This window comes from Phoca vitulina, unplaced genomic scaffold (assembly GCF_004348235.1).
Source record: "Phoca vitulina isolate PV1807 unplaced genomic scaffold, GSC_HSeal_1.0 scaffold16, whole genome shotgun sequence".
Taxonomy (NCBI): Eukaryota; Metazoa; Chordata; class Mammalia; order Carnivora; family Phocidae; genus Phoca; species Phoca vitulina.
Window position 1 is genome coordinate 28421533 of NW_022589719.1, and position 23403 is coordinate 28444935.

The window sequence follows — 23403 nt, forward strand, 5'->3', positions numbered from 1 at the left end:
AACAGCCCCCCAGGACGTCTGTGCCCTCTCGCTCTTCCCCATCGCCCCTCCCTCTCTCCCCTCTCCCACGACCTGTCCACACACTCCCCCACCCGTTTCCCCAGTCCCCCTGCTCCGTCTTATGTCCTCCCTTCCTCTTAACCTCCTTCTTCTCTTGCAGCCTTCTCCTGGGCCGGCCTCCTTCGTTCTCCACGGTCTGACATCTCACTCCCCTACTCGGCGCTCCCCATCACGCGGGACGAATTCCACGCTCTTGAGCGTGGCATTCAAGGCCCACCCGTGGCTGTGACCTGGTCTTTGCTCTCCTTTCCCGAGTTATCCCTTGTGTATCATTAGTGCTGTCCTCCCAGATTTTTCTAGTCTTCATTCTAAACACATGCTGGATTACATTTCCATGGTCCCTTGAAATTCAGCATGGCCCTGTGACTCATTCAGACCCGTGAAATTCGAGCAGTAGCGGCGCGTGGCACTCCGGGCAAAAGGGCTGTGACGGCCCGTGTGCGAGCTCGCGTGGGCCCCGCCCCCGCCCCCGCCACGGCAACCGGAGGCGCTGGCGGGTGGCGAAGTCTCCATCGGTCTGCGTTCCCGAGGGGCGGCATCTCCAATCAGAGCCCCACATGACCTGCAATGGACACACAGAAGTCCTAGAAAGAAACATTATTTTTAAGTGGGGTGTTGCTTGTTGCTGCCCATTCTAATATAATGTGTCCCTTGGGCCTATGACCTTTGCAATTCCACCTTGCCTGGCTACTGAACGTCTCTTGGGCTCACTGGGATGCCAAGGCTGCCCTCTTTGACTGACATTCTCTGCTCCCCATGCCCCCTCAGCAAAATCCTCTCATCCGTTGAGACTCAGGGCAGTTGCCACCTCTACCAGGAAGCCCTCCTAACTTTCCACCCAAGGTAACGGAAGGGAAGGAAAAATTCTTCTCTACCCTCAAGGTCTTCTAGCTGGACTAAGAATTCAGTTTACATGAGACAGACTAACAGGAGAAAATAAAAACCGAAAGATTTATTACATGCACACAGAGGCCAAACAATGAAATCGAGATCCAAAGAAATGACCAAGGCAGGGAGTTTTTATACTTTTTAGACAAACAGACAATAAATCTGTGAGGAATTGACAGGACAAAGAAAACTTAACTTTGGGAGCTTTGATTAGGAATTCTAAACAGAATTTGGGCTGGGTAAATTAGTAAAAAGTAACAAGGGTCATTTACACAGTCTTCTTGGATCTAAATTTCCCATCTCTGGTGATAAGATCTCTTTAGCTCCTAGTACAGGGCGGGTACCTTTCACAGGGGAGATTTATTTTCTGCTTTCACGGGAACAGAGGAGGGTATGAGTGCCCTTCTTGCCAGACTGTCTCTTAAGTAACTTCTATTTAAAATAATCAGTATGCCAGGGCACCTGGGGGGCTCAGTAGGTTAAGCTTCCGAATCTTGATGTGGGCTCAGGTCATGATCTCAGGGTCGTGAGATCAAGCCCTGCGTCGGGCTCCATGCTCAGTGCGGAATCCGCTTGAGATTCTCTGCTCCTCCTTGCCTGCTCTCCCTCTAAAAAGGAAGTGTTCACTGAAAAGAAGAGTCTCTAACATATCTAATAATTATGCCCTCCGTCTCCCTTCCTCCCCTCCTGTCGCCCCCCCACATGGTGTCCTGACCCCCACGCCCAGCACTAATTGACAGAAGAGCAGCCAAGAGCATGGTATTTGCAATCAGGCAGACCTGGGTTCAAATCACGACTGTACGACTCACTACTAGCCGTATCTCCTCAAGGGAGTACTTGACTCCTCCAAGCCTCAGTTTCCCCATTTGTAAATTGGGGACAATCTCGACCTCGTAGGGCGTCCATGGAAAGCACATGGGAGGATGTATCCAGCATCTGTGGGGCTCCTTGAATGAGTCAGGCTCTGGGCCTGGGAGACTGGAGTGGCCACGGAAGGCCTCGCTGAGGAGGGGATAGTAGAGATGACAGCTGAAATGGGGAGGAGCCAGCCATGCAAAGGGCTGAGAGAAGAACATTCCAAACAAGGGAAGCACAATTGCAAAAGCCCAGGGTAACCAAATTCCATAAATGGCCACTTTTCCCTGATGGCTAATGATGATGTATTTACCCCAAAGACACAGATGTAGTGAAAAGAAGGGCCATAAGACCCCAATGTTCATAGCAGCAATGTCTGCAATAGCCAAACTGAGGAAAGAGCCGAGATGCCCTTCAACAGATGAATGGATAAAGATGTGGTCCATATATACAATGGAATATCATTCAGCCATCATAAATGATGAATACCCAAGTTTTACATCAACATGGATGGGCCTGGAGGAGATTATGCTAAGTGAAATAAGTCAAGCAGAGAAAGTCAATTATCATATGGTTTCATTTATTTGTGGAACATAAGGAATAGCATGGAGGACATTAGGAGAAGGAAGGGAAAAATGAAGGGGGGGAAATCGGAGGGAGAGATGAACTATGAGAGACTATGGACTCTGAGAAACAAACTGAGGGTTCTAGAGGGGAGGGGGGTGGGGAGATGGGTTAGCCCGGTGATGGGTATTAAAGAGGGCACGTACTGCATGGAGCACTGGGTGTTATACAAAAACAACGAATCATGGATCACCACATCAAAACCTAATGATGTAATGTATGGTGACTAACATAATAAAATTAAAAAAATAAATAATTTTTTTAAAAATGGCCACTTTTCCACCTCCAGTCTTCCTTGCACACCTCGACATCCCACAGCCCACCAGGGGACATCTAGGCCACACGTCACCCACATGACCTCGTCACATACTTCACTTGTGAGTTACCAGCAAGGGGCTGCTGCAGACTGAGGCAGGAAGAGCAGGGCAGAACTGCCAAATGGGCTCTAGGCCCCGGGCTGTGTGGATAAGCCGGCTATCACTGGGGGCCCAGGGGCCGTCATGCCACCAGCAAAGGCTCTGAGTCCCTCAGTTTGCTTATCCTCCTGGGTGGAACCTCCAGCACACCGATAAGGCCAAGAGGAAAGTAAACGCTCTTGTCTGATCTTCCCCTGTGTGATCGCCAGAGGTGGTGGCTCCCTGGGCAGAATCCGGTTCCTCTGTTCCTGCTCCAAAGACGGCCACGGGGCATCAGATCAGCACCCGACCCTGAGGCCTGCTGGCTGGAACTCAGCTCGCAAGCAGTTGGGACGGAGGTAATGCCCAGCCTGTCCTTATGGGTCTGCCCTTTTCCTCCATCCAGATCCACACAGCACAGTCCCCATAGAGCGGGGGTGGTTCCATCCCCCATCAGGGCCCTCAAAGCTCCAAGGTCTTTCCTGAGCATCAGACAAGTCCCTTGTCAGAGGCTCCTGACTCGGCCACGTATTCCCTGAAGAGCAAATAAGACATTGGGTAGAAGTTGCCAAAGGCTGAGCAGAAAGGGTTCATTGCTCTAAAATCCAGCCCATGCTGTGCCATCCGGCAGGGTGGCTATTGCCTGCCAGGGGACGGGGAGCCGTGGGGCTACTGCACTGGGCATGAGTCAGGGGCTGTCACGGCTGCCTCCCGCATCCATGTGCTGCTCCAGCTGGCCCCGGGGAGAGCCAGCTCCCAGGATGGCTTTCCTGCTGGCCCGAGAGGCAGGGCTGGGGATGGAAGCTGGCCAGACTGGAGAAGGAAGGGGAGGGAGCTCAGCTCTGGCACCTGCTGGCCTCTGAGAGTTGCCCACGGAGGCTGGCAGCAGGGAGCCTTCTCTGAGCTGTCCCGGCTCAGAGCTCTCCCAGCCCGAGGACCAGATGCCTCGAGTCCCAATGCTTCGCTAATTCACCTTGCGACTTTTTGGTAAGTGACACTCCCCGGCCTCGAGTTTCTTCCTCTCTAGAATGAGGGGATTGGACTTGTTCCAGGAAAACAGACTGCACGCCAGTGCTGGTTAGTGTGACAAGTGGCTGGGGGTGCACATTGCTCAGGACGGCGAGGCCACATCCAGCGCTCAGATTGCCTGGCAGTGTCTGCCCCGCACTCGAGGTGGGGGGGTGGCAGACCAGGGGCCATGTAACTGCCACCCACGAGCTGGAGGGCCTTGGGGCCCCGTCCCGCGGAACATTCTGCCCCTCGGAATCTGTGGGCTGAGGTCAGGTAGTTAAAAGGCAGACGTTACCAACGGGAAGGTTGTGGATTCTTCAACAGAAACCCAAGTCAGGCTGATGAATCACCTCTCCTAAAGGAATAAATACCAACAAAAGGACTCTGGGGACAAGACGTGACAGGAAGGTCAGCTAAATCAGACAATATTTCAAATGTTTTGGATGACCTGCCCCCTTGCTGTCCAGCTTGAGAGGATGCCAACAGCTAGGGAGTAATTGAAGGGCCACCGACTGTGGTTGTCCCTCTTCCCCATGACCCACTAACAATGAGGATGGCTCTTACCACCTCCGTTCCAGCAGGGCATGATGGCACCTCCAGCATTTCCTGGAAGACCCAGGGGGGCTTGACCCCTGGTCGGTACCATTCCTTCTTCCACGTCCCAGTCCCTCCTGGGTCTGCACAAGCTGACCTCCTCTCCTTCCTTTCCAAGTCTCCCCCACCCCCCACCTCACCCCTTGGCTCCCTCCCTACCCAGGCCTTTCCCTCACCCTGCAGATGGCACCAAAGAAGAGGGGTCCAAGGAGGGGCATGCCCAGTTGGGTTTTTCCTAAAAATGTCCTCATCCCTTCCACGTCCAGGCCCTGGCATGTCTCCTCAAAGTCTCAAGCTGGATGGTCAAGCAGCCCCGGGTCAGAGGGAAGGGGGCAGTTCTCAGGTGAAGAGCAGGAGGGTGAGCAGCGGAGGCTCCCAGTGACTCAGTCAGCAAGGTCCCATCCACATCTGCTCTTCTTGGGCCCCTTGGGGTAACACTAAAGGCAGAAACTTCAAAATGCAAGTTTTTCAAACTTCTGATTACACAAAATCTTTCAAACCTAACAAAAGTGAAAAAGGGGGCGCCTGGGTGGCTCAGTTGGTTAAGCGACTGCCTTCGGCTCAGGTCATGATCCTGGAGTCCCTGGATCGAGTCCCGCATCGGGCTCCCTGCTTGGCAGGGAGCCTGCTTCTCCCTCTGACCCTCCCCCCCTCATGTGCTCTCTCTCTCTCATTCTCTCTGTCTCAAATAAATAAATAAAATCTTAAAAAAAAAAAAAAAGTGAAAAAGGATAGTGTCATGAACTCCACAATACCATCACTCAGCGTCAAGAATTACAACACTACTCCTCAGCCCAAGCCGCCATAATGAAAGACCATATAAACTGGAGGCTGGAAGTCCCAGATCAAGGTGCCGGCCAGTTCCGTTCCTGGTGAGAGGCCCCTTCTCACTGTGCCCTCACATGGTGGGGGGATTGAGGAAAGCTCTCTGGGGTCTCTTCTTTAAAGGCCATCAGGAGGGCCCACTTTCACGGCCTCAGCTAAACCCAACTCCCTCCCAACCAGCCCACTTCCAAATACCATCGTATTGGGAGTTAAGCTTCAACATATGAATTTGGGGGGCAGGGAGGGAGATACAACTCAGTCTATAGAAATTATACAAATCTTTGTTTTATCTAGACCCTCATGTTTAAAAATGTTGTTATTCAAAACTGAGGGTTCTAGAGGGGAGGGGGGTGGGAGGATGGGTTAGCCTGGTGATGGGTATTGAGGAGGGCACGTTCTGCATGGAGCACTGGGTGTTATGCACAAACAATGAATCATGGAACACTATATCTAAAACTAATGATGTAATGTATGGGGATTAACATAACAATAAAAAAATTTTAAAAAATAAAAATGTTATTCATTCATTTTTGCCAGTGCACTTTAAGACACAGATTACCATTTCACTTTAAGACTTTATTGTACATCTCCAAGAAGTAAGGATTTTTAAAATGTATGTAATCACAATGCTATTGTACCCCAAACAAAATTACCAATAGCTTTAATATCATCTAATGTCCAGTCCATGTTCAAATTTCCCTAATTCCCTCAAAATGCCTTTTAATGGTTTATTGATTTGAATTAGGGACTAGGATCTAAAAAATACATACATGGGTTGCATTTGGTTGTTGTCTAAGACTTTGAATAAATAATACTTTCCCCTTTTTATGCTTTTTTCTTCAAAAAGTGAGGGAATGAGGGGCGCCTGGGTGGCTCAGTAGGTTGAGCATCTGACTCTTGATTTCGGCTCAGGTCATGATCCCAGGGTTGTGAGATCAAGCCCCATGTTGGGCTCTGCACTCAATGGGGAGTCGGCTTCTCACCCTCTGCCCCTCCCTCTGCTCTCCTTCTCTCTCTAAAATAAATAAATAAATCTTTAAAAAGTGGGAGTGGGTGGGGGTCACTTATCTTCTAGAATGTCCCAAGTATTGGGTTTAGATGATTGCCTCCTTGTTCCTTTATCTCCATACTTCCTGAAGACTGCTAGTTAGATTCGGACTTAAGTTGAAAATTTTTTATTGGAATACTTCATAGTTCCGTGGATCTCTTACTACATCATTTCAATAGGTACATAATTGATAGATGCTAGGGTTGATCAGTGGGTCCTGATGTGATCAACATCTATTGGACTTTCCCCTTCGACCTCTCATCTATGGGCCCAATATCCACTGATGCTCTTCCCCTAGATCCATTGTTTGATTAGGAACTGCAAAACAGTGATTTCTTCATTCTACCATTCCTTCTGAGTTTAATTTCTAGAATTCTTCAATAAAGAATTTTCCTTCAGCATTATTTGTAGTTACTTGAAATATACCTGAAATATTCGCTCAGACAAAAACAGCATACATATTGATGATTATTTCCCTTTCTCTATCAATGATCAGAATAGCGAGTCGGTGCCCAAGCAGTCCCCCCATGGTGACGAAGTAGCTGCCGTATAATATCATACGGAACTCGTGGCTTTTTGTGTGTTTAGTTTGTTTCGATTGAGTTGATGTGATGCTCAAATTGTCCCACTTTTGGCCACAGGAAGCCTCTTCCTACTGATTCCCGAGCCCTTGGACAGGACTCCAGTGATCTTTGGAGGCTCCCAACTTTCTGGACTTTCAAGATATTCTTGGCTCCTTCTGTGCATTTCTTGGCCCAGCCCTGGAATCAGCCATCTCCTCAAGAATCCCTGATCCTCTAGTGGTAAATGGTATCGGTATCTGGAGGCCACAAGCTGGGCCTCAGGGTACTCCATGCTATCACATTATCATGGTTTCTAGGTTTTTCGGCTGCCAGAGCCAAGAGATACAGTCAACTCGTGAACAACACGGGTCTGAGCTGTGCAGGTCCAGGTCTGTTTACACACAGAATCTTTGCAGTACATGGGGTGCAGTGCTATAAACATATTTTTCCCTTCCTCGTGAACTTCTTAATAACATTTTCTTTTCTCTAGCTCACTTTATTATAAGAATACAGGACATAATACACATAACAATATCGTATAACATAACATAACATACAAAAGTGTTAATCGACTTTTTAGGTCATCGGTAAGGCTTCTGGCCAACGGCAGGCTGTTAGTAGTGAAGTTTTAGGGGAGTCAAAAGTCATATGCGGATTTTCGGCAGCCCGTGGAGAAGGGGTCAGTGCCCCTAAACCCCAAATTATTCTCAGGTCAACTCTACATATTTTGTTAGAAAGAGAAAAATAAGTAATTAGTACAAACTTAGACTTCCAATTCAAGTTTTAAGATGGCAGGGTTTTACTTTTAACTTTTTTGTTGTGGACTTACATCTCTTTTTTCTTCCACTGGAAGTCTTGGTTCAGGACAACATTTGCATAATTAATTACTGACTGGCTTTAACCTCTAACTTCAGGGTTTCAAAATAACAGTGGCAACATCACCAATAATAAGGTTACTAGAGGAAGTTGCAGATTTCGTTGTTTTTTTCCTTGTCATTGTTGTTTATCCTTGGAAAGTACCCCCCACCCTGTGAATGTAGAGTCAAAATTCTGCATTTTAAAGACACTTGAGGGGCACCTGGGTGGCTCAGTGGGTTAAGCCCCTGCCTTGGGCTCAGATCATGATCTCAGAGTCCTGGGATCAAGCCCCACATCGGGCTCTCTACTCAGTGGGGAGTCTGCTTCTCCCTCTCCCTCTGCCTGCTTGTGCCTCTCTCTCTCTGTGTCAAATAAATAAATAAAATCTTTTAAAAAAAAAAAAAATAGGGGCACCTGGGTGGCTCAGTCAGTTGAACGGCTGCCTTCGGCTCGGATCATGATCTCGGGGTCCTGGGATCAAGCCCCTCGTCGGGCTCCCTGCTCAGTGGAGGGTCTGCTTCTCCCTCTCCCTCTGCCTGCCTCTCTGCCTACTTGTGCTCTCTCTATATATCTCTGTCAAATGAATGAATAAAATCTTTAAAACAAACAAACAAACAAAAATAAAGCCACTCGAGGTAATTTTTTTTTTTTTAAGATTTTATTTATTTATTTGACAGAGAGATTGACAGCGAGAGAGGGAACACAAGCAGGGGGAGTGGGAGAGGGAGAAGCAGGCTTCCCGCTGAGCAGAGAGCCCGATGCGGGGCTCGATCCCAGGATCCTGAGATCATGACCTGAGCCGAAGGCAGACGCTTAATGACTGAGCCACCCAGGCGCCGCTCGAGGTAATGTTTTGCTCTGTGTGGTTATGTTACCAACTTGGTAACCGTTGGGTTCATTTGTTTTATTTTATTATTATTATTCTTTTAATGAGCAGAGAGCCCAATGACGGGCTCCATCCCAGGACCCTGGGATCATGACCCAAGCTGAAGGCAGACGCTTAAACAACTGAGCCATCCAGGTGCCCCGGGGTTCATTTGTTTTAGTTCTCAATTTTGAGGGATGTCTTTTTGATCAATGGATTCTGTAAAACATTTACCTGGTGGCAGAGTCAAACTAGAAAACAAGAAAAATCTCACCTCTATCCCTGCCTTTCCCCATTAATACCTAGTCTTATTAATTTTGGGTTTCTCCTTGCACTGATTCTTATTAAAAACATGCGTGTCTGTGTATGTAAAAGCAGCAAGCTATAAATACTGTTCTGTTCTGCCCCCTCTTTTTTTCTTTTAAACAAACAATATACCCTGGAGATTTCAACCATCCCCTTCTTTTTTCCATCTGCATTATACCCAGTTGTGCGGCCCGCACTGTAGCTTATCTGACTGATGTCCCCGGTTGATGGTCACTTCGGGCACACTGCTAATGTTTTGCTTTTGCAAATAACATTGCAGTGCAGAGCTGGTGCGTACGTCTTAAAAAAAAAAAAAATCACAGGCCCAAAATGGCATCACTTAGGCCAAGCCCCCAGTGGAAGCTTAATAGAGACTCTAACTGCAGTTTCAACCTCCCCCAGAAAGGTAATCTTAATCAGTCAGGAATTTTCCGATGCGCGCCAGTGAGTCAGCCAAATGGGCCCTCTCCATCCCCTAAAGGAAGATGAGGTAATCTGTCTGATTAGACGGCTTGGTCTCCCCCCCAAGCGAAAGCAGCCTCACCTGGAAAATCTTTTTCTTTTGCTGGTAACTTTCTTGCCCCACCCTCCTTCCATGAATACTTTCCACGTTGTACAAATGCCTCAGGAGTTCCCCTCTATTTGCTAGAAAGGATGCTGCTCGATCCGTGAATTGTCTACTAAAGCCAACTAGACCTTTAAAATTGACTTCGTTTGCTTATCTAACAGTAGTTTTCTATTTTTGTCAAAATGTGTCTTTGGATTAGAATCCTAGAAGTAGAATTGCTACATTTAAAAAGGGCATGTATGTGTCATTTGCTAGATGCTGTCAAATCCCTTCCATAAGGTTGGACCACCAAAACTAAATTTTAACAATGTGGAGAATTGAGGGGTAAGATGCAGCGCCCCCTACTCCATCGGCCACCCAGGCCTGGGGACCAGGCCAGCCTCCTACTCAACGGTCAGGCCTGGACAGATCTCACAGAGGAACACTAGGTTCCCCAGCAGTCCTGGAAGGAGCCATAAAGTTCCATTCTCCTTACTTTGGCTGGAATGATACCCGTTTAGTAGGTAGCCCTGTTCATCTCAGGCTGAGCAGAAGCTCTGGATACTCTTTTTTTTTTTTTTTTTTTTTTTACCTTCTTTGATTGACAAACTTAAAAATTAATTATTCCTCTGTGCATTTGGTTTGGCAGACAAAATAGTTCGAGGTATGGATCCCATGGGGGAGCTATGTCAGGTGCTCAGCAAATGGAGATTACTGGTAAGTTTGTTGGTTGATCTGACCTTGGTGGTCTTTCTTTACAAATGCAAGGAAAACTCGCATGGCTAGGATGCATTCAGTCTCTTCTTCATCCAACCAACGTGAATTGAACACCCCCTCAGTCTGCGCCCTACGTCCGCCTCTAGGCTAGAAATAAAACCCTATGCAGCCTACGTGTTGACTCCAGCCCATAGTTGCTTGAGGCTTGGCTCACCCTATGTTTGTGGGTCTGTTTTTTGTTTTTGTTTTTGTTTTAAGAAAGTAGTTGCTTACATTTGAAGATAAGGATTTCACATAAATATTGAGACTTCTTTTTTTTGCTGAGCAGGGAGCCCGATGCGGGACTCGATCCAGGGACTCCAGGATCATGACCTGAGCCGAAGGCAGTCGCTTAACCAACTGAGCCACCCAGGCGCCCGTAAATATCCAGACTTCTGACATCTCTTGAAAACATGGCCAGTCTGGCATCGCCAGCCAGACATGGCAACTGCTGGTGGGAACAGGGTAGAAGCTGCCTCCTTGTCATGGGGTACGTGCTGCCCCGGGCCCATGATGCCCATCCAGCCCTTCCATTCATCTCCCTCACCTCGTGGATCGTGAGTTTGTGAGCCCTGCCTTTGACTGCTAGCTTCCTGAAAGCAAGGACCACTAGTGTCTTTTTTTTTTTTTATAATCTCTACACCCAACGTGGGGATCGAACTTACAACCCCCCGAGATCAAGCGTTGCATGCCCTTGCACCCCAAGGACCACTTGTGTCTTATTTGACTTTCCAGCATCTAGCCCAGGCTCCAGCACACAGTGGGGCCCCAATAAGTGTTTGTTGTATGAATAACAGATCTCTTGGATGCCTGCATCACATTTCTTCTAACATTAAAATTATGCAATTGTAAGTGCAGAGCGGCATCATGAGTGCCCCTGGTCTGAGCCATCCCACCACCTAAAGTCACTTACATGCCCGTGTGCTGTACTTGGTGTCCTCACGGTGACATTTGACCCCCCTTCCTCCTAGCAATCTCTTCTCCAAATGAAGATAGCAATGCACACCTCACGGGCCCTGGGGAGACTGCTCGAGATCAGAAAAGGCAAGCATAGCACCTGCCACTTATTTTTAGCACATTATTAGCAGCACCTTTATCTCCAAGATAGGAAGAGTCTCCCCACTCTTTGTTAGAATTTATGGTTTAGGATTGTTTGTTTGTTTGTTTGTTTGTTTGTTTTTTCAGCCAAGCCCCAAGGAAGAGATCACAATAGAAATCTCTGTATTCTGTGAATTTTCTAAATCCCCTCCTCACAAACACTGATGGGGATAGAGATCTTATCAGAGAGGGTCATATGTCTTATCAGGTCCACTTAGCAGCCCTCAGGGGCACGACTAAGGCAGGTCAGATCACATATAACAAGCAACTCATGCTGGCCATTGCTTGCTCAGAACCCAAGAAAAAAGCATGAAGTGGTTTGGGGTCCTCGGGCTGGTGGCCCTCTCAGAGTGCTTAGTCATGTAAGTACAGGGCATGCAGGTGGCATCAGCTCTCTTTCTGGGCTCTTTCTTGCCCTCTTATTCTCCTGCCCATCCATGGATAGAGAAGAGAATATAATCACTCCCAGACTGTCTTAAAGTTCAAGGCTCCATTTATTGATCAGTAGCTTACCACGTGCACTGTGGGGTCCAGGTGACTTGAGACAGGCATATCATGAGCTGTATGAAATGGCACCCCTTGGAATTGTTCAGTGCGCAACCTGTGCAACTGTAGACATGGTCCTGTCTAGGAACAGCATTTTTCCTGCATTTGTTTCTAGGTCTTCTCTCTGCTCTCACTCCATTTTCATATGTATATGTCTCTGTCTTTTTGGATGTCTCTCTCCATGCAAAACTGTGTTTTTCCTAGTTTGAGTCCTTCTTGTTTCTCTATCCTCTTAATTTCTCTAATTTATTCCCCATCGCCTCACTTCCTTCATAACCCCTCTCTTTAGGTTGAGCCCTGGAAAAAGATCAAAAGGGCTACTGGTAGGCCCAGTTTTGCCTCTAACAAGCAGTGTGACAATAGCCAAGTCACCAGCTCCCTATAAAAAGAGGATGATGATTTCCATTCTACCTCCTTCCCAGGGTTTCTTTGAGAAAGACACAGAAAGATGACAGTAGCAGTAGTGACAATTGCCACTGTCAAGAGTTCCTATCTGTCAGGTGCATGATAGCCATCATTTTGCTTAACACCCCAAACATTCTATGTGAGGGGGTTACTATCATTCCACTTTTTTGTAGGTGGGAAAACTGAGGCACAGAAAGGCCACATGGCTTACCTAAGATTACACAACAGAACCTGTATTCAAACCTAAGTTTACTGCCATAGTCTTTCCATGGTGTTGGGTGGCCTGTCCTGATGATAAGATGACATCATAAAAATATTTGGAAAATATGGTAGGATTACAGCATGAGATGTAATAGTTATATTGTAACACAGGGCAGGTGAGATCGCTGTCTCTCATTTGTTTCTTTCCCAATGCTGGCTTAAAGAATCCCTCTGACAAGGATCAAGTCCATGCGAGAAAACCTCAGGGAGAAAGACAGGCTGAGAGATTACCTGGAGAAGCATCCTTACAACCTGGCCTACAAGTTTGTTGAGTCTGTAGATCTGGACCTGGAGGTATATTATGAACCCATGAGGAACTACCTGGATGTAAGTGTGGTGGGGAGCAATTGGGGGGAAGCGGGGGTGTGGAGGACTCTCCAGAGCAGACCCTAGGGCTCCGGCCAAGTGCTGAGGTTCATCTGGAAGTGTGAGCAGAGATGCTGGGGCTGGGGCTCCTGCAGGCAGAAACCCTGGGGAACAGGGACCCCCATCCCCAGAGGAGAAGTCACCCCCACCCTTAACTCCTGGTCTGTGGTGACCAGGTCCAGCAATGAGCAGGTGACAGGAAACATCCATTTCAGTGCCGACGATACATCCTTCGGCACGTGTGCACCACAGCACTTGGCTTGAGGGATTTTGTTCTTTCTGAACTAAGCAAATCACTGAGTTAGAGTAGAAGGGTGAGCCACGTCTGCTCCAACGACAAAGCCCACTGCAAACCAAGTTTGACACCCCAGGCAGAAGCAGTTCAGCCTCCCCAGCCCCAAGAATGACACCAGTAAAAAAGTTACTGAGCGCCTACAATGTGTGAGGCCATAAAAAACTAACATGGATTGCTGCCTGTGTTCTCCTTTAGGATTTTGATGGACTCCTGTTTCACATTTAGGTCTTTCAACCATTTGGAGTCTATTTTTGTGTGTGGTGTAAGGAAATGGTCCAGTTTCATTCTTCTGCACGTGGCTGTCCAATTTTCCCAACACCATCTGTTGAAGAGACTGTCTTTTCTCCATTGGACATTCTTTCCTGCTTTGTCGAATATTAGTTGACCATAGAGTTGAGGGTCCATTTCTGGGCTCTCTATTCTGTTCCATTGATCTATGTGTCTGTTTTTGTGCCAGTACCATACTGTCTTGGTGATGACGGCTTTGTAATAGAGCTTGAAGTCCGGAATTGTGATGCCACCAGCTTTGCTTTTCTTTTTCAACATTCCTCTGGCTATTCGGGGTCTTTTCTGGTTCCATACAAATTTTAGGATTATTTGTTCCATTTCTTTGAAAAAAGTTGATGGTATTTTGATGGGGATTGCATGGAATGTGTAGATTGCTCTAGGTAGCATTGACATTTTCACATATTTGTTCTTCCAATCCATGAGCATGGAACGTTTTTCCATTTCTTTGTGTCTTCCTCAATTTCTTTCATGAGTATTTTATAGTTTTCTGAGTACAGATTCTTTGCCTCTTTGGTTAGATTTATTCCTAGGTATTTTATGGTTTTGGGTGCAATTGTAAATGGGATTCGACCTCAGCCACAGCAACTTCTTCCTAGAAACATCGCCAAAGGCAAGGGAAGCAAGGGCAAAAATGAACTATTGGGACTTCATCAAGATAAAAAGCTTTTGCACAGCAAAGGAAACAGTCAACAAAACCAAAAGACAACTTACAGAGTGGGAGAAGACATTTGCAAATGACATATCAGATAAAGGGCTAGTATCCAAAATCTATAAAGAACTTATCAAACTCAACACCCAAAGAACAAATGATCCAGTCAAGAAATGGGCAGAAGACATGAACAGACATTTTTCCAAAGAAGACATCCAAATGGCCAACAGACACATGAAAAAGTGCTCAACATCACTCGGCATAAGGGAAATCCAAATCAAAACCTCAATGAGATACCACCTCACACCAGTCAGAATGGCTAAAATTAACAAGTCAGGAAACGACAGATGTTGGCGGGGATGTGGAGAAAGGGGAACCCTCCTACACTGTTGGTGGGAATGCAAGCTGGTGCAGCCACTCTGGAAAACAGTATGGAGGTTCTTCAAAAAGTTGAAAATAGAGCTACCATATGACCCAGCAATTGCACTACTGGGTATTTACCCCAAAGATACAAATGTAGGGATCTGAAGGGGCACGTGCACCCCGATGTTTATAGCAGCAATGTCCACAATAGCCAAACTATGGAAAGAGCCAAGATGCCCATCGACAGATGAATGGATAAAGAAGATGTGATATATATATACAATGGAATATTACTCAGCCATCAAAAGGAATGAAATCTTGCCATTTGCAACGACGTGGATGGAACTAGAGGGTATTATGCTGAGCGAAATAAGTCAATCAAGGAAAGACATGTATCATATGATCTCACTGATATGAGGAATTCTTAATCTCAGGAAACAAACTGAGGGTTGCTGGAGTGGTGGGGGGTGGGAGGGATGGGGTGGCTGGGTGACAGACATTGGGGAGGGTATGTGCTATGGTGAGCGCTGTGAATTGTGTAAGACTGTTGAATCACAGACCTGTACCTCTGAAACAAATAATACATTATATGTTAAAAAAAAAAAAAAGAAGAAGAAGAAGATAGCAGGAAGGGAAAAATGAAGGGGGGGAAATCAGAGGAGGAGACAAACCATGAGAGACTATAGACTCTGAGAAATAAACTGAGGGTTCTAGAGGGGAAGGGGGTGGGGGGATAGGTTAGCCTGGTGATGGGTATTAAAGAGGGCATGTACTGAATGGAGCACTGGGTGTTATATGCAAACAATGAATCATGGATCACTACATCAAAAACTAATGATGTAATGTATGGTGATTAACATCACATAATAAAATAAAATTTAAAAAAAGGGAAAAAACTAACATAGGGTTATCATTATTGTTAACATAGGGTTATTGTTAACAAAAGGTCTCATCCCTTCTCCAAGAATGCGTAGCCCAGCCTGAGAGACAAGCAGAAAGTAAATGAATGTCAAGGAAAAGGACCAACTGCATGGTATTGATGTTCTATTTTGAGTTCAGAGGAAGTGGTCTGGGGTAACCTCGGAGGGCTACCTGGAGGAGGAAGCACTCAAACTGGGCCAAGAAGGGTGGAAAGGATTTAGTGAGCTGCAGGGGACACTGAAGAGCTTTTCAAATGGAGGCACTGGCCTGAGTAGAGGCTATAAGGTAGAGGGGTTGAAAGCTGATTTCAGGACACCCGACAGAGGCAGGCACCCTGGGGGTCAGGGAGGACTAGGGCAACCTGCCTTAACCATCCCTTCCCGGCCCCTGCAGCTGGCCTACGTCGGCACCATCAGCATTGGAACACCCCCACAGGAGTTCAAGGTCATCTTTGACACGGGCTCGTCTGACTTGTGGGTACCCTCCACCTACTGCTCCAGCCCTGCGTGCGGTGAGTGCCTGCACCCGTCTCGTGCCCCCCCTCCCCCCCCGCCCCATCCTCTGTCCTTGGCAGGCTGACAGATGCTCACCTCCTGTGTCTGCAGCTAATCACAATGTCTTCAACCCTCTGCTGTCCTCCACCTTCCGGATCTCGGGCCGACCCATCCACCTCCAGTACGGCTCCGGGAGGATGTCAGGATTTCTGGCCTATGACACTGTTCAGGTAACGTGGAAACCAGAGGCTGAGGAAGGCTGGCCTGGGGAGCATTGATGGCTTATAGGATCAAATGTAGGGTCAGGTGGGAGCACCTGTCTTTCTCAAAGTCCCCCAGCCTGCCCTGTGGGGCTGGCTCCCTAGGGAGAGAGTACCCCATGCTGACACATGGAATCCCAGAATAGCTAACCCAGAGAGTGGGTCACCGTGCTGGCGGGGCTTGGGGGCATGGATTTGCAGCTCCTTTCCCTTTGGTTAGCTCAAGGCTGATTTGGGGGGAACAGGGAGAGGTGTGGAAAAACCACCCACTTTTATATTTTCAGCACGGTGCTGGGTGCTTTCATGGTAAGAACTTGTTTGATCCTGCACCAGCCCTACGTGCCAGGCACGGTTACTACCATCACGCAGATGGGTGAATCGAGGGAGAGGGAGTGCCTTTCCCAGGGTTATGCACCTGCTAAGTGGCAGAGCTGGGATGCGAAGCAGGGCTCACACAGATGGGGGATGTTTTGGAGAAGAGGGCAGAACTGATACGGAGCCTCTGGGTGCAGCTGAGGATCCAAGCACCCAGGCAAAAAAACCAAGGGCCACAGAAGTGGGGGGGCGCTGAAAAATGGGTCCTTACCCTTGGGGGCCTCTGAGACTCTAATAAAAACTATGAGCTGCCTCCCCTAAAGTGCCTGAACACACACACACACACACACACACACACACCAGCATATTTCCCAGGCAGAATTTTCCTTTTTTTTTTTTTAAAGATTTTATTTATTTATTTGACAGAGAGAGACACAGTGAGAGAGGGAACACAAGCAGGGGGAGTGGGAGAGGGAGAAGCAGGCTTCCCCGCGGAGCAGGGAGCCTGATGCGGGGCTCAATCCCAGGACCCTGGGATCATGACCTGAGCCGAAGGCAGATGCTTAACGACTGAGCCACCCAGGCGCCCCGCCCATAAAGGTTTTAAGCTAAAATTTTAAGTTAGTCTGGTTGGTTCTTTTCTTTCTTTCTTTTTTTTTAAAAGCTTGTATTTATTTATTTGACAGAGTGATACACAGCCAGAGAGAGGGAACACAAGCAGGGGGAGTGGGAGAGGGAGAAGCAGGCTCCCCGATGAGCAGGGAACCCGATGTGGGGCTCGATCCCAGGACCCCGGGATCATGATCTGAGCCGAAGGCAGACGCTTAATGACTGAGCCACCCAGGTGCCCCCAGGCAGAATTTCCTAAGAGCTCTGATGGCATGTGGTATAACAGGCATGTCTCCTTGGGCGGACATAGAATCCACAATTGCAATGAATTCACTCCATTTCTGTCATCAGATCATAGTCATGCCCAAAAGAAGACTATCCTCCTCTCTATTCTTTTTGTCCTCGAGTGGAAACAATTCAGTCCCACTCTGAGTCTGTTTCCCCACCTGTAAAAAAAAAAAAAGGGGGGGGGATGACGTCAGCAGGAGGAGCAGGTGTTGGTTAAAATCCCCAGGGTCCACGCACACAGAACCTAGATCTCTGTTCTGGCTTGTCATAGCCAGCCGAGGTCCCCAAGAGCACAGCCACACCTCGGTTTTTCTCTGCTGTTAGTGGCATCTCCCAGCCCAGCCCCACTTTCCAAACCTTTCCCTGGTGACACCCTCTTCTCCCACAGTTCGGGGGCCTTATCGATGAGTCTCAGGCATTTGGCCTGAGCTTGAGGGAACCCGGCAAGTTCATGGAATATGCAGTCTTCGATGGCATCCTGGGCCTGGGCTACCCCAGCCTCAGCCTCGGAGGGACCCTCCCCATCTTCGACAACCTGTGGAAACAAGGTCTCATTTCTGAGGAGCTCTTCGCCTTCTACTTGAGCAAGTAAGTCTGGGCTGGACGAGCCGTTTGCCCAAATCAGCTGTAAGATGCTTCCAGTTACATGAAAAAATTGTAGACTACTTGATCCTGAAGTTTCTTGAGAGATAGCCTCATCCAGGGGTCAGCAAACTATGGCCTGGGGGCCCTATCTGGCCCAGCCCCTGTTTTTGTAAATAAAGTTTTATTGAGACGCAACCATGCTCATTTGTTTCCATCTCGTCTGTAGCTGCCATTGCTCTACAACCGCGGAGTGGAGCAGACACAAGGGCTATCTTGCAGGCGACAAAGCCTAAAATCATGATGATCTGGCCCTTTACAGGAAAACTTTGCTGACCCCTGTAGTCCAAGTCCCTCATTTGACCGACAGGGGAACCGAGGCTCAGAGGGGAGCTTTGCACAAGATTGCCCAGGCAGGTGGCTATAGACGGGCTGTAGCAAAGGCCCCTGCGAGCTGAGGCCTCTGTGATGGGAGAGAGCCGGCCTGCGGAGGCAAAGTCCCAGGCAGAGGGAAAAACCCGTGCAATGGTCTGAAGGAGCACCCGAGGCCCAGCGAGGGGGCCAGTGTGGCTGGAGCACTGGGGGAGGAGGGGAGAGGGAATGGAGCCTGGCAGGGAGGCAGGGGCAAGGTTCCCCTGGGGTTCTGCACCACGTGGGAGTGGAGGCCTCTGGCAGGGGTGAGGCAGGGAAGAGACATGATCCAATTTCCATTTTCAAAAGCTCACCCTGGTTGTGTCCTGGAGAATGATGCAGTGGAGTGGAGGCAGGGAGGCCAGGGAAGACGCTACAGCAGACTCTTTAGGAGAGAGAGGGTGGCAGCTTGGTCCAGGGAGGTGGAGGGAAGAGGGAGAACAATGGAAGGAGTTGGGATATATGTTGGAAGAACAGGCAACAAGATTTGCCCATAGATTTGCTCTGGAAGGAAGGAGAGGGGTCAGCAGAGACATGTCCCCCCTCACTAACAGCGTGCTCCCAGGACCTTCTACGTAATTTGCAGGAAGAGTGCAAAATGAAAATAGGAGGCCCCTTGTTCTACAAGTATTAGGAATTTCAAGACAGGGACAGCAGAGAGGTGGGACCTTCTTGAGCATGGGGCCCCACAGCCCGCACCCCATGTGAGCCCGGACACTCGGCTTTTCTGAAAGAGGACAGGCCAGACCTCTCTGGCTGGCGCATCCCCCGACCACATGGCCGAGTGCTCTGATCGCCGAAAGGGCCTGGCAGAGGGGGTGGTCAGAGCCAGCCCTGCAGCCAAACTGTCCAGGTTTGAACTCAGCTTCACCATCCATTAGCCAGGCCTCAACCCCTCTGTGCCCCAACCTTCCTGTCTGCAGGATGGAGAGCAGAGGAGTGCCTACTCCGTGGGGCTTTGTGACATGTGGACAAGTGAGCCACGAGAAGCGTGTCTTTAGACGATGCTTTAGACAAAGCAAATCTCCCCTCCCGGTTATTTTCCCCTCACAATGAACACTTCCCCCCGTCCCCCTCTCAGAAAGGAGGAGGAGGGCAGTGTGGTGATGTTCGGCGGTGTGGACCACTCCTACTATAGCGGAGAACTCAACTGGGTGCCCGTGTCCAAGGCCCTCTACTGGCAGTTGTCCGTGGACAGGTAAGCCCGTCGCTCTGAAGGTGGCCCCAGGTGATGCCCGCACACGCACACACATGGGCACACACAGACACATGGACACACACACACCGCGCACAGGTTCTAATAGCCCCACGCCTCCTAACAAGGTCCTGATACCAGCAGACAAAAGCTTAAAATGTCCTTTGGAAGCTTCTGTCGCCCATGTCCTGCCCCCTGGGCTAGCTCAGGCATTGTCTGGCCAGGGGCCCTGGCATCTGAGCTGGGAGCTGGTTGAGCAGCCTGTGACTCCCTTCCTGTCATTCTGAGCACCTGCTGCCCATGAGAACCTCCATCTTCACTGTGTGGGCCCCATAATGAGCCAGACACCAGATATAGGTCTCTCGTCCCTCCCTCACTTACTGGTTCATTCATTCATTCAACAAACATATGTTCAGCATCTGCTGTGTGCTGGACACTTGAGGGAGGAACTGAGGATAGAAATTGCTCTTACAGAGTACATCTAACAGGGCAGATGTACATGAAACAAGTCACACAAATAGTGAATTTACCACTTTGATAGACGCCAGAAATGAGTAAAAGTATGCCGAGGTGACCAAGAGAGGAGCCTGACTGAGTCTGGGTGTAAGACTTCCCTAAAGAAGTGACAGTGGGGGCGCCTGGGTGGCTCAGTTGGTTAAGCAACTGCCTTCGGCTCAGGTCATGATCCTGGAGTCCCGGGATCGAGTCCCACATCGGACTCCCTGCTCAGCGGGGAGTCTGCTTCTCCCTCTGATCCTCCCCCTCTCATGCTCTCTGTCTCCCATTCTCTCTCTCAGATAAAAAAAAAAAAATCTTTAAAAAAAAAAGAAGTGACAGTGAAGCTGGAACCTGGAAGATGAGGAGAAATTAGCCAGACAAAGGGAGTGGGGATGGTTCTAGAAAGGGGTGCCGGCACATTCAAAGGCCCTGAGGCACAAGAGAGCTTGGGACATTCAGGAACTGAAGGAATTCAAAGAAGGTCAGTATGATCAGAACAAGGGGAAACAGCTGTCAGGCATGAGCTGAAGGGGTGCCATGGGGTCAGCCAGGGAGGGGGTGGTAGTGAAGGGAGCCCCCAGTGTGATCCTGGTACCTGCTTTATCCCCGTCTCTCAGCATCTCCATGAACGAGATGGTTATTGCTTGTGATGGTGGCTGCGAGGCCATTATTGATACCGGAACCTCGTTGCTGATTGGCCCATCTGACGTTGTCTTCAACATACAGAAGATCATCGATGCCAAGCAGTCCTACAGTGGCGAGGTGACGGGTCATGCCGCAGGGACACTCTGGGCTCTCCAGGCATAGAAGGATCGGCTGGGCCAACCTTCTCTCTCGCTCTTTCTCTGACAGTACATAATTGACTGTGATGCCGTCAGCACCCTGCCTGACATCGTCTTCACCATCAACGGCATCAACTACTCAGTGCCAGCCAGTGCCTACATCCGGGAGGTGAGGAGCCCACCCTGGGACCTGGTCCTCAAACCTGGGACTTGCAGGAATGTGGGGTAGCAGCCGGGAGGAGGAGGCCCCCTGGAGGCCAAGCCACACCATTGCAGAGGCTGCCGAGTGGCCGCGGAGGGCCCGCCTGGGCCGGGAAGGCTGCCAAGAGAGGGGCTGAGCTCAGTCTTAGGGAGCGGGTCGGGGTGAGGAGAGAAGGAAAGGTATTTTCCGCAGAGGGAACAGCCGGAGCGTGAGTCACGGGAAAGACAAGGCAGAGTGTGAGGAGAGCGGCAGAGAGTTCTGGTGCCTGCATGGGCACCCCACTTCTGCAGCTGCTCAGAGAGCCACGTGGCTCCCGGGAAAGGAGGGAGATCCAGCAGAGAAGGGCTGCAAGTGAGGGCTCGGGCTGACTGGTGAGTTTCTGTCTCCTCCAGGATCATCAGGGCACCTGCTACAGCAACTTTGACGAAGGCAAAGGCGGCCTGTTGCTCTCGGACTCCTGGATTCTGGGTGATGTCTTCCTGAGGCTGTATTTTACCGTCTTCAATCGAGCGAACAACACGATTGGCCTGGCTCGGGCAGTGTAAATGCTGGAGCTGCTTCAGGAAGCAACCACGCCCATCCCCACCCCACCCCACCCCACCCCCACACACACACAGTCACTCGGGGCATTCCCGCCCAGGGGCCATCCTGAACTCTGTCTGGGGCTCTGTAAAGCCTGCTCTCGGGAGAGAATAAAAGACCTCATTTTCCATGGTGCTGAAATGAACCAGCGCCTCTCTTTGCATGGGGGGGGGGGGTGCATCAGAATCAGGCAGGACTCCAGAATCGAGTCTGGACGACCCGTGAGAGAAGCCCAAGGCCAGCTGGCTTCAGTGAAGAGGGAAACTACTGGAAGGCTACTGGGGACCCAGGATGCAGGAACCAGAGCAGGTCCAGAGGGCTCGGTGACCCAAGAAATCAAAAGCCGTCAGCTCATTCTTTCTCTCCTTCCCTCTTTCGCTTCTCTCATCTTTGATCCTCTTCGCCTGGCAAGTTTCTTTCCTCAGTCTTCTACGAGGTCCGAAGGACCTTGCTGCTGCCCGCCTCAGGGCTTTCTAGCCTTAAGGGATGCAAACAGAAAGGAGGAAACCCTAGAGGGCAGCTTAGTACCAGGCAGGGCTCTGATTGGCCCAGCTCGGGTCATGTGTCCAGCCCTGGACCAACCATTGCGGCCCGGGCCTGGGGTACTCTGATTGGCTCTCCTTGGTCACGTGGCCCCACGTGGGCGGTGGGTGTGATTGACAGTTTCCTACACAACCACTTGGCAGCGTGAGCTGAGGAGGAACAGTCCCCCGAAGAAGTGGCAGAGCTGTGTTCTGGACAGATGAGCAGGTTCGTGGCTGCCTCCCCAGTCGCCACCACCTCCACATTCAGAGGGACGGGAAAGGATCGAAAAAATAGATTCTATTCTTCTGACCGCAAAAGACCAGTTGGCAGTGGCCCTCTGCTGCAGAGGGTCTCTGAGTGAGGCCCTTCAAACTCGGATGGTTCCACCCTGGCCCCCCATAGCAAAGCAAGCAAAGGACTCCGGCCACCAGCTCGCTGCCACCCACACCTACAGTGTCCTTTCCAGTCCTGCTGCCCGAGTGACAGGCCCACGTGGATGCCTGCGCTCTCCCCACCCCTCCGGAGCCCAGCAGGGCCCTACCCTTGGCCTCTGAGACTGTCTTGGGGAGACTGACCCCATGTAAAAGGGGACCCACAGTGCACAAAGCCTTCCGCCTCCCAGAGCATGCCAGCCTGAGCCCCCTCCAGGCACACAGCCGTGACACCATTTGGTGTGAGCTGCCATGGTTTGGGAAGTTTGGGATGAAGGCATCACTTCCTCCCACCTGGACACCCCAGGCGGTGGCCCAGGGTGGGGCCGCAGGAGTCAGAAGGCAGAGGGAGGGAGGCCCAGACGGAAGAAGGAGTACAAAGGTGGAAAACAACGTCCTATCAAAGTGCATCGTGCTGCCATTACTCTGGTGGGACAAACAGCAGTGACAGGGACTTTTCTTCATCCTGCATCCTTTCATGTGCCACACATTTACTGAGCACCAATATGTGCCAGGCAGTGTGGTGGACCCCTGGGATAGAAGGCAAGGAGAAAGAGAGAGACAAATGAGAATACCCACCGGTGAGGGCCAGGGGGGAAAACAACAGAGGTGTTAGTAGGAGGCCAGAGCACTGATGGGCTTTCTCTTGGGGAGCCAGGGAAAGGTTGGGGGGGTGGGCATTGACCTCAATCTTGCCACCCCAGCGTGAAACATAGCCCCAAGCCCTGCAGTTACCATCCGTGTGAGATCCGCTGTATGTCCACAGTTCCGCCCCAGTCCCTTCAGGAGGACAGAGGATTACGATCACGTGAGGGGAGGCAAAAGAGGACTAGATGCAGAGC

General features: G+C 49.7%; 1 protein-coding gene across 1 annotated transcript; it reads left to right on the top strand.

Annotated features, from left to right (window-relative positions):
- The first annotated feature begins 11599 nt into the window (after positions 1-11599).
- Positions 11600-21739, top strand: LOC116638870 (pepsin F-like). Its single transcript, XM_032415025.1, has 9 exons — positions 11600-11655; positions 12670-12832; positions 15781-15898; positions 15993-16111; positions 17742-17941; positions 19428-19544; positions 20657-20801; positions 20892-20990; positions 21416-21739. The coding sequence occupies exons 1-9, from the start codon at positions 11603-11605 to the stop codon at positions 21566-21568; spliced, it is 1167 nt and encodes a 388-aa protein (XP_032270916.1). The 5' UTR covers positions 11600-11602; the 3' UTR covers positions 21569-21739.
- The last annotated feature ends 1664 nt before the right edge of the window (positions 21740-23403 follow it).